This window comes from Lycorma delicatula, chromosome 1 (assembly GCF_047948215.1).
Source record: "Lycorma delicatula isolate Av1 chromosome 1, ASM4794821v1, whole genome shotgun sequence".
Classification (NCBI taxonomy): Eukaryota; Metazoa; Arthropoda; class Insecta; order Hemiptera; family Fulgoridae; genus Lycorma; species Lycorma delicatula.
This window is the reverse complement of record NC_134455.1, coordinates 292955251-292967608: the sequence shown is the minus strand read 5'-3', so window position 1 is coordinate 292967608 and position 12358 is coordinate 292955251. Positions and strand designations below refer to the sequence as shown.

The 12358-nt window shown below is 30.5% G+C and overlaps 1 protein-coding gene across 1 annotated transcript in view; it reads right to left on the bottom strand.

Annotated features, from left to right (window-relative positions):
* The window catches only part of LOC142332775 (DNA-dependent protein kinase catalytic subunit-like), a 366245-nt gene that overhangs the window by 170226 nt on the left and 183661 nt on the right, over window positions 1-12358 (bottom strand). The window contains exons 29-31 of the mRNA XM_075379394.1: window positions 11217-11383; window positions 6793-7051; window positions 5397-5594 (exon numbers count right to left, since the gene is read on the bottom strand). Coding sequence (XP_075235509.1) covers window positions 5397-5594; window positions 6793-7051; window positions 11217-11383 — 624 coding nt within the window. The remainder of the gene's footprint in view (window positions 1-5396; window positions 5595-6792; window positions 7052-11216; window positions 11384-12358) is intronic.

Sequence of the window (12358 nt, the reverse complement as noted above, 5' to 3'; positions counted from 1 at the left end):
CGCCTTCATTGGTAAAATATTCTGGAGGTAAACTAGTCTCCCATTCGGATCTCTAAGTGGGTACTACTAAGGAAAGGGTCACCAGAAAATTAAAAAATAACATTCTACGAGTCAGAGCGTGGAATGTTAGAAGTTTAAAAAAGGGTGGTAGGTAAGAAAATTTAAAGAGGGAAAATGGATAGACTAAATGTGGATGTTGTAGGAATTAGTGAGGTTCAGTGGGAAGAAAACAACTTTAGGTCAGGTGATTTTAGAATAATTAAGTCAGCTTCAAATAATGGGCAGGCAGGAGTAGGTTTCGTAATGAACAAGAAGTAGAGAAGTGAGTAGAGTATTTCAAAATGCACAGGGATAGAATCATTATTATAAGGATAAAATCAATACCTAAACCGACAACAATTGTTAACGTCTATATGCCTATAAGCACCCATGATGATGATGAGGTAGAGTGTGTTGATGAAGCAAATAAGCACATAAAAGGAGATGAAAATTTAATAATAGTTGGAAATTGGAATGCAAGCGTTGGAAAAGGCAAGGAAGGAAATACAGTGGGTGAATACGGGCTGGGCAAAAGGAATGAAAGAGAGGACCGACTTACAGAGTTTTGCACGAAGTATAATTTAGTAATTGCCAACACTCAGTTTAAAAATCATAATAGAAGAATATACACTTGGAAAAAGCCAGGTGATACTGCAAGGTATCAGATAAATTACATCATGGTTAAGCAAATATTTAGAAATCAACTCGTCGACTGCAAAACTTACCCAGGAGCAGACATTGATAGCGACCATAATTTAGTGATAATGAAATGTAGATTGGGGTTTAAAAAAACTGAAGAACAGGTGTCAGATGAATCGGTGGAATTTAGAGAAGCTTGAGGAAGAGGAGGTAAAGAAGATTTTTGAGGAGGAAATCGCAAGAGGTCTGAGTAAAAAAGATAAGGTAGAAAATGTAGAAGAAGGAATGGGAGAATGTTAAAAAGGAAATTCTTAAATCAGCGGAAGTGAACTTAGGCAGAACAAAGAGAACTGCTAGAAAACCTTCGGTTTCAGACGATATATTGCAGCTGATGGATGAACGTAGAAAATATAAGAATGCTAGTGATGAAAGAAAGTAAAAGGAACTATCGACAATTAAGAAATACTATAAACAAGAAGTGCAAACTAGCAAAAGAAGAAGGGATTAAAGAAAACTGTTCAGAAGTGAAAAGAGAAATGAAAATTGGTAAAATAGACGGAGCATACAGCAGAGTTAAGGAAAATTTTGGGGTACATAAATTAAAATCCAATAATGTGTTAAACAAAGATGGTATACTGATTTATAATACGAAAGGTAAAGTCAATAGGTGGGTGGAATATATTGAAGAGTTATACAGAGGAAATGAATTAGAATATGGTGTTATAGAGGAAGAAGAGGAAGTTGAAGAGGATGAAATGGGAGGAACAATATTCAGATCTGAATTTAAGAGAGCATTAAAAGATTTGAATGGCAGAAAGGCTCCTGGAATAGACGGAATACCTGTAGAATTACTGTGCAGTGCAGGTGAGGAAGCGATTGATAGCTTATACAAATTTGTGTGTAATATTTATGAAAAAGGGGAAGTTCTGTCAGACTTCAAAAAAAGTGTTATAGTCATGATACCAAAGAAAGTAGGAGCAGATAAATGTGAATAAAAAACAATTAGTTTAACTAGTCATGCATAAAATATCTTAACTAGAATTCTATACAAGAATTGAGAGGAGAGTGGAAGAAGTGTTAGGAGAAGACCAATTTGGTTTCAGGAAAAGTATAGGGACAAGAGAAGCAATTTTAGGCCTCAGATTAATAGTAGAAGAAAGATTAAAGAAAAACAAACCAACATACTTGGCATTTATAAACCTAGAAAAGGCATTCGATAACGTAGACTGGAATAAAATGTTCAGCATTTTAAAAAAATTAGGGTTCAAATACAGAGATAGAAGAACAATTGCTAACATTTACAGGAACCAAACAACGATAATAATTGAAAAACATAAGAAAGAAGCCGTAATAAGAAAGGGAGTCCGACAATGATGTTCTCTATCCCCATTACTTTTTAATCTTTACATGGAACTAGTAGTTAATGATTTTAAAGAACAATTTAGATTCAGAGCAACAGTAAAAGGAGAAAAGTTAAAGATGTTACAATTTGCTGATGATATAGTAATTCTAGCTGAGAGTAAAAAGGATTTAGAAGAAACAATGAATGGTATGGATGAAGTCCTTCGCAAGAACTACCTCATGAAAATAAACAAGAACAAAACGAAAGTAATGAAATGTAGTAGAAATAACAAAGATGGACCACTGAATGTGAAAGTAGGAGGAGAAAAGATTATGGAGGTAGAGAAGAATTTTATTATTTGGGAAGTAGAATTACTAAAGATGGACAAAGCAGAAGCGATATAAAATGCTGAATAGCACAAGCTAAACGAGCCTTCAGTAAGAAATATAATTTGTTTACATCAAAAATTAATTTAAACATCAGGAAAAGATTTTTGAAAGTATATATGTTTGGAGCATCACTTTATATGGATGTGAAACTTGGACAATCAGAGTACCTGAGAAGAAAAGATTAGAAGCTTTTGAAATGTGGTGCTGTAGGATAATTTTAAAAGTCAGATGTGTGGATAAAGTGACAAATGAACAGGTGTTGCAGCGAACAGATGAAGAAAGAAGCATTTGGAAGAATATAGGTAAAAGAAGAGACAGACTTATAGACCACATATTAAGGCATCCTGGAATAGTCGCTTTAATATTGGAGGGACATGTAGAAGGAAAAAATTGTGTAGGCAGGCAACGTTTGGAATATGTAAAGCCAATTGTTAGGAATGTAGGATGTAGGGGGTATACCGAAGTGAAACGACTAACACTAGATAGGGAATCTTAGAGAGCTGCATCAAACCAGTCAAATGAATGAAGACAAAAAAAAATGAAAAAAAGTTAATTCCTAACATAATTTAGTGTTAGAGATTGGAAAACTACCTCATACTGCCATCACCTGTCAATGGAACTTGATTAGACGACCTTTTCTTTTTTACTCAACACTATATTACATGACTTTTTCTGCTCAATAACTTTTCTAATGGAGAGCATTATTTTAGATGAATCAATACTATTATCACCTTACAGTATTTGAACAAACCCTACGTATCATTTTATATGAGGGGATACTTAAATATACATTAATTATTTTTTTTAAATCATGTATTTTTATATTTTGAAAATTCAATTCACTTCAAAGTACTCTCCATTGCATACAATATACTTGTCCAAATGTTCTTTTTTCCAGTTTCATTCTTGGAAATAAAAAGTCACAAGTTGCAAGATGGGCAAATATTAAGGATGGAGCAAGGAGGTCATTCTGTTTCTTATCAAAAACTGCTGTACAGGAAGCGCAGTGTGGGTGTGGTGGTGCTGTTGTGATGGAAAAACCAGTCACCTATTCATCACATTCTGTTTGCTTTATTTTTTAAAAACACAGGCAATCTTTTGAGAATTTTCAGGTAAAACTGTTGGTGAGTTGATGAACTTTGTTGATGGCATCATAAACCTTTTTAAATTTTTGTCAGTTTGAATGTTTGTAGGACACCCAGATCACTGATGATCTTCAATCAATAATTCTCCTTGTTTGAAGTGTGAAAACCAATTGCCAACATGTTTTGTTTATCACAGATTCTATGTAGGATTTCTGAATAATTTCTAGTGTTTCTGTCACACTTTTTCCTAAAAGAAAAACAAAACTTGACTACATTGTTCATGATTTTTTAGCAAAAAAAAACAAACCATTGTTTTCTGAATGTTTAATAATTACTGATAAAATTATCTTTAATTAATTGTTCACTTGCATTTAATTTCATTGTTCAGACTAGTCATATTCAATATTAGTTTAAACTGTTATAATATACAAATTTCAATAGTCACATAAAATTATTATAAGTTTTCCTCATGAGATCATATTCATTACACAATGTCTTACAGATCCCAAACATCCTTCACTGATATTAATAATTTTTCCAACTTTGGTCTTTTCTCATAACTGTCCTGCCTCTTTTTCTATTATTTTATGCTTTCTTAAAATTAAAGTAATATCCTTGTTAGCTTTGGTATTGCTTAGAGCATTTTTAAGCTCCTCAATAAACTAAAATAGTGTGCAACATTTATAACTTCCTGCAGAAAACTTTTCTACGCAAAGTAAATTACATGGATCACTTTGTCTCCAACAGATAGCTATAAAACAGATTTCATAATAATCATTTACTTTCAGAATTATTGAGTGATCCATACATCCTAAGAATAAATTTTCAAACTGTTTGTTACAAAACTAATGAGAACTGTTGAGCAATGGTATATAAATGACCTTGGGGAATTTGCTGTAGCAATGATATTATTGCTCACTCAAACCCATGCACTAGTGTTACCAGACCTGTTAGGCGCTCAGCCATTATTTTCATGCAGGATCAGACAGTTGCATTACTACAAGTTACTTTGTTAAATCTTACCATTATCGTGGAGTTTTTACAAAAAAATTTACCAATACTCTTATTCTAGGAGAATCATCTATGTATGATTTATGCAATGTTTTCATGACAATGGAAGTGTTAAGAAAAGGTATAAAATCTGCCCCTGGTGTGTTACTTCAGTTATGTATACGGCATCATACAACATTGCAGTAATGTAATACAATTTCAGCATCTTCAGTCAAAAGGTAATTTAAAGTTATTTCCATGTTCAAAATTATAAAAAATAAACTGATATTTGCTTGCATGTTTGAAGTTAACAAACGTACTTGATGGTTTCAACAAATCAGTACAATTTGTCATGCGTGCCTTAAATGAAATAATCATGACTCTATAATCAATTTATCTTGAAAAATCTTTGGGTCCCTACAATCATCATATTTGTTCCCCCAGATCTCTTTTTGTGGGGCTATCCTAAAAAGATTTATCACAGTAATCTTGTAAACGCTGCAAAATTTAGAAAGGATTAACCAATATTACATCAAAAGTCTCATTCAATGTATTGAAATGAGTATCAGCAAACACATCTGACTAAATGAATTTATCTACCACAAAATGGAGGATAATTTCAGTATCTTCTGCAATGGTAATTTAAATTTCCACTAGATAAAATATATAAAAATTAATTTTTAAATTGAACTAAGTTCACAACAGCAAATCTTAAAAATTTTAAATATAAACTTTCTTTTAAAAAAAAGAACACTAAAATTTCTACTAACAATTTAAGAAATTTCTGAAGAAATAAACTTAAATCTTAAAAAATTACATGAAGATGCTAAAAACAGCTTTCAACCTAATTACCAAAAAAGTGTAAACTGTATGGAAAAACTATGAATGATGTAAAATACTGCATTTTATTACCAAAAAATTAGTCTCATGTGTATCACGGACTACAGAACCGCTGAAATCAAATTTTGACAGATCTTCATCTAATGTTGATCTAAATAATGCTTGTGAATATGATGGAAAGGTAGCTGTTGAACTACTAACACTGCCTGCCTCCCTTTCATTTCTTACAGCACGACGGATGCCAATCAACTGCTTCCTTCTTTTGGGAATCTATAATATACAAAGAAGTATTATTTCTTGTTCATATAAAGTACAATGCATTAACTATTGTAAAAATTTAAGGTAAAATGTTAACCTTTATAACATAATTATAATACAAAACTCATGTATAAACTTTATTGCATTAAAGAAAAATTTTATAATTTTTATAGCAAAATCAAAGTGTTACATCACTTAAATATATGCATAGAATACAGACTTCTATGTTGACTTTGAGTTCATTGACACTGACTTTGTGTAAGTTCAATATATGTATAAAATACAGACTTCTACATTGACTTTGTATCAGAGATGAGCGATTTTTCCCTTTTTTTTTGTGGAATTCATTTTCACATGGTTTTAGCGCTTATGAAAGAGGGACTTAAGATTTCTATATCAGAATAAGCCTAGCTACTAGAAAAAGTTGATATGTCATGTTAAATGAAGTTATTTCACAAAACTATATAACTTAAGCATTATACATTATTAAAAAACAATTCTTACACTTATATCCTCACTAGAATGTGAGTTTTAATTATATTGATATTACTTCACTTTATTGGAAATTTGAGCGTATGCCATTTATTTTTTCTTCACACTGGTGATGCAAAAAATCAATTTTCGAATGTGTACATTATCCAAGGGTGGTTAGGATAATATGTACTCAACTACTATATGAGGTTTTTAAACACTCTAAAAAATTCTTTGAAGGCATTGAAAAGAACTGCTCACATTTCACTTTAAATACAGAAACTTTCTGATTATTTTTAATAATTTTTTGAATAATAACACTTGATATTTGAAGTCTTTCACTAAATTCTTTTACACTATTCATAGTCTAGGACAACTACAACACTATTACATAACAAATATTTTTATTTAAATTTATAACTTGCAAGCAGTTTATAAAATGTAATGGAAAAAGAAGGAAAAATGTTAATACTCTGGTAATTAAACACAATTTATGATCACATAACCACAAACAAGTTAAAATAAAAAACACAGTAAATCAAAACTGATGCAACTTTTAAGCTAACCAAGTCAATGTATGAAATAAAGAAATTCTGTAATTTCTTTTAGAATAAATAAGAACACTGCAAAGAAATTTTCTGGAATGTCACAAACAAGCAAATGGTTCAATTGCACATTAGAGTACCCTAATGCAAAGTTAAAGTCAACATAATAGATAAAAATTAACTCCAGTACTGACCTCATCAAAATCCATTGTAAACTTGTACTTGTAATCACAGCATACAATTCTTTTCCAAATAAAATCTGAAGAATTAAAGATACACTTTTTACACAGCTCCTTCCCCTTGCCATTATTAAGATCTTCATCAGAAAAAGTATTTGAGATCATTACTATAAGCGAATTGTAAGCAGCCTGATGATATAAATAATACAGACTTTTTACATCTTCACACTCTTCTGATAAATCTTCCAATCTTTCACCTTTTTCTTTATGTGCACTATAAAACATTCACATATGTACATTATTTTCATTTTTAGGATGCATGATCACAAATTCACATATGTTCATATACATACATATCTGCACCATAGAAAGTTAAGAATTATGATTGATAAACATCAAGAGTTCAAAGAACTCTAGAAATCCATATAGATCACAGTAAACAAGTTACCCAGACCAAAGTAAACAAGTTAAACAGCTATAGCTGCAGAAGGTTAAGTTATTTTAATCAGTCCAATTTGAGCATATGTAGTTTTCACTGGATCTTGATGTTTTGACACCTAAGAGACCCAAAAACCGGATGATGATTTTCTGGATGTTCATATGTACGTGTGTTCGGTGTCGCACTAAATCACCTTTTATCTCCAGAACACTTTGACCAAAACTGGTCAGATTACTTCTACATACGGGCCTCGATGCCACTAAAAATTTTCAAATTAAAAGGTGAAGAGGGTGAGGCTGTAGAACAAGGTCACCCTCAGTATCTCAAGATTTCACCTAATTAAGGTTTTATTTTTCTTAGGCACATTTGTTACGAATTAAAAAATAATATTTGTAAAAACGTTTTTGCAAAATCATACTCTTACCCCAAAAAATGCTCTAAATAAACTTGTGGCTAAGTGGTTATAAAGTGTCAATAGTACTCCCTCTCATCACAAGGAGCACTAGTGTAGCACTGATGTACAGCTGCTGAAATCATCTGCTATGTTGTGATGTCACAGGAGAGCGGTAGAATTAAATAAATGGATAAAATTTAAAGTGTAAAAAGTATTTAAAATGGCCACTAGTACCGCCACACCTGCACGTCCGAATGAAATACGGCATGTGCGTGAGTTTTAGTTAGAATCATTGAATTAAATAAACAAAAAGTAATATATTTAAATAAAATGATATAAATATTTTTAATTGAATTGTGTGTGTAAGCCGTGCATCAGAAAAAACAAGAAAGACATGACAGGAAAGTCCTACAATTATGTTGTCAACTTTATTTTATTTGTTTCAAAATTGTACATTCTTACAGCAGACTGAAAAATAATTTGGTAGTTCTCTATTCTATTTTGTCTATTCTAATGTTAATCAATCTCCCTGATAGTACCATAAATTCTTTAGACATCTGAAACACCGAAATATAGCATCAGTAACATACTAAATTAAATTAAATTAAAATTTTGCTATTTTACAACGCTTCTGAATAAAGCTTACAATTCTGCTTTAATTTTCATTTACTTTTATTTTTGTAGAAGTCTCTAAGATCATAAGAGGAATTACAAAGTTAGAATTTACATCAATATAAAGATAAAAAATCAATCTTAATATACGACTAAATATATAATTAAAAAGTTGATGTGTAATTTAGAAGTTGTATAGTTATTTACTTCACTCTTAAAATTACTAAATGATGAATGCCTAATAAAAAAATAGTAAACCAAAAATGGATTTGAGAGGTACATTTAGAAAACACTTTCATTCTACTATTGATACAAAAATCAAATTTTGTAGATTACTTTGATCTTTTGCTGTAATTATAGTACATTCCACCTAAGCATACGTATCGTTTGCCTGTTTTCAAATAATATCTTCAGCACCTGTGTTTTCTCTATTACAATTAAGCAAAATAAGTTGTTAGTAGAATTTCCAACAAAGTGCAAATACTTTCATTAGAGTAATTATAACTGAAGAGCAGACTATAAAATTATCTCGGAATAGACCCTCTTACACAAATAACAATTAAGGAAAATTGTTTACAATAAATAGCGTCAGGCCACAAACTAACTTAGACACACCTTGAAGAAACGACAGGCGCCAGAATCAGTATTTTTAAATGGAACTCTTTTTAAATGAAACTCGTACTTTTAATTCCACTCAAATAAAATATAACAGGTCCAATCGCTGAAAATTTAAATCAATAAAAAGATAACATCACCAACAGTGACTATCAAAGACTCTGGATAGGTCAAGTGGCATGACATGAACAACAGATCTATTCACAATAACTCAAAATAATATTTTATGAAGGATATACTTGCTTTTTAGTTGTGCTTTACAGAGGATAATTTGACTACCACAACAAAATAGTGTTTTTATAGTAATCAATAATTTTGTTATTAATTAAAATCTCCAAAACTTTCAACACAGAAGTAGGAGTAGATCCCAAGAATTTAGAAAAAACACTTTCATTCCATTATTGATACAAAATGAAATTTTATAGATAAAAACATTTCACTTTGATCTTTTGCAATAATTATGGTACAATCCACAAACTTGTCATTTGCTTGTTTTTAAATAATATCTTTGGTTCCTGTGATTAGAAAAAATGTTTATGCACTGTTATAAATCATTAATTGTTTAAGTAACGTACACGTTTTCTGATGTTCATGTTTCCTTTAAGAAACCGTGTTTAAAAAAGCATTACAATTAATTCAATTATACAGATTAAAAATTGCATACAAAATTTGCATTTCCATTGTTTTTCTGAAAGTATATGGAATGTGTTACGTATTACATTGTCTTTTACTTTTTTTGAAGAGTTAATTACAAAATTATAACAGCTCAAAATCAGGAGTTATCTTTCATTAGCCAGAGAATCACGATATAAAATTACTTTATTACAGATTTAAACAATTTATAGTGTAATAAACTAAAAATTTTTTAGTTTTGTCAAATGAAACATGAGATTACAATAATGCAAATCATTGAAATAATAAATGTATAGCTTTTAAAACATCCTATTTGCCAATCTAATCCTCCTGTTCTATCTTCTAAATCACACTTACTCTTATTTGACATTTTGGTTAAGTATTCATAGTGCTGAAAGTCTAAGTCTACTACTATAAATTCTCCCTCCCCCTCCAAGAAAAAATAACAATTACTTATATTATAATCATTCTAACTTGTAATATCAACTTACTCATACAACACAAACAATATATTTTATAGCCTTTCTTTGAAATCTTGTGTTTAATATAAGAAACTGAGAGTTGATCAAAAAATATGTGGTATGGTTAAATTCCCCAGGCTGTATAGATCAACTGTCACAATTTTCTTGTTATTGTGTTAGTACACTTGTCCCTAATGTAAGTTAACATTTTTAGCTACATTGGATGCTTAATTTATTGTTAGTTGTCAAAAAAGATACTACAACTGTTTTGATATGGTTGGTGATTTTTTAACTTGTGGAAAAAACAAAACAAAGAATTTGCAATAAATCTTGCTTTAAGAATGTAATGAAGTGCAGCAATGCATTGGAAATGTTGAATACTGCTTTTGGCGATTTTCTATGAATTAAAACAAGCATTTACAAGCGGTACAAACGTTTCCAAGAGAGCCATGAAGACGTTGAAGATGATGAAACCCCTGGGCATCCCAGAATATCAACAACCGATAACATTGAAAAAGTGAAGAAAGTGATTACGGACTATTACTGAACCACTTTCAAAGTCAAAAATTATTATTACCTAGAAGTTCTATGCTGCTTGTATGAAGTAATCTGAAAGAACACCCAGATTTGTAGTAAACTATTCATGCCAATTGCACCACAATAATGTGCCTGCTCATATTTCACTGCTTGTTCGTGAATTTTTGACCAAAAACAACACCTCTATGATGCTTCATTCTCCATATTCACTGTACACAGCCCCCTGTGACTTCTTCCTAATCCCCAAGCTGAAAAGAACCACGAAAGATGACATATAGCCATCATTGAAGAGATAAACACAAAATCACTGAAGGAACTAAACACCATACTGGAAATTGCGTTCCAGAGGTGCTTTGAAGATTGGAAAAAGCACTGGCATAAATGTATTATATCTGAAAAGGAGTACTTTGAAGGCAAAGTACATTTTTGACAAAATTAATATTGATGAATAAGTAAAAACCTTCTGAGAAAAACTAATATTCTGTGTATTTTTTTATCAAACCTCGTACAATCACACAGTTGTAGGCCATGTTCTAAATAACCTACAACAAGAATAGTTTTTATAAGCCATTATATTATATAACATTAGATATATTATAATAGTCAATTCTAAGAGTACACTCTCTGGAACACAAAATCACTCACAAGAATGCTGGAGCTACTTTTCACCAATCTGTAATTTTCATCAAATGTTGCTATTAGGAAATCATTGATTTAATTATAAAGCAGTATTAAAAAACATACCAACCACTTAATAAATCTGTGGCTCAATATTTTCTGAATGTCAGGATAAAATTGATTTAATTTAATCCAAAGAACATTATTTTCATCACAGAAGAAGTCTTTAGGAATCCGTGAGAAGAGTGTATCAATTAGCACATAAGCACCTGCTTTGGTAGCATACCTCTCTTCTTTCTGAAATTAAACAATTTTAAATAATTTTTTATGAAGTTTAGGAATATGATAAAAGAAGTTTTATTATATGAACTGAAAGATGATAAATGTTTTAAATGAAAAATACAAATTAAAAAACTTTTATAGAAAAACATAAAAAGCAAGTCTGTTATCAGCCTTTTATTGTTATTATTTATATAAATTATTATGCAATAGTAATATTATTGTAAAGTAAAATTTTTTCTACAAGATCTATACACTATTTCAAAAATAAAATTCCAGGAAGCACTCAAACAGTGGAAAACTGCTAAGCAGCACATTAATACTGCAAAGGACTATTTTGAAAAATTTATGCAAGAATAACAAGTTAACAAGTACATTTTTACTTTCCTGGCTACAGCTATACAGGCAGATTCCAAATTAAACGGCAATCTCTAAGGAGATGATTTTATAGCCAAAAATAAGAAAAGAAATTCATATAAACAAAGGTCAGAAAATGATTCGTTAGCAAGTTTTGACTCTCAAAACATTTAGCCCTGCTTTCTACTTCCTCTGAGAAATTATACTGTACAAAAATTCTCGAGTTACAAATCGAGGGGTAAATTTGGTGCTTCCTTACGGTTTTTTATTTAATTGAATAAAAATCTCAAAAAGAATAAATATCTCAAAAGAAGGTTTTAAGAAACAGGGGGTAAAACATGAAAAAGTTTTGTCGGAATGTACACTTTTTTAGGCCTGGAATAAAATAACTTTGTTAATTTACCAAAAACAAATAAAAATTTCTAGTTAACTTTGTAGAGAATTTAATCCTGAGAAAATTGATGTAAATAATGTCTATTACAATTAAATAAAAGTTTGAGAACTTTGAATTTTACATTCGATGGTTTGGAGGACACTTAAACAAAGCAAGTTTTATCCTTATCATAAACAGCCAGTTCAAGATCTACACCCAGGAGACGGTCCACCTTACTTTAAGTTCTCCAACTGTTGAAAGAC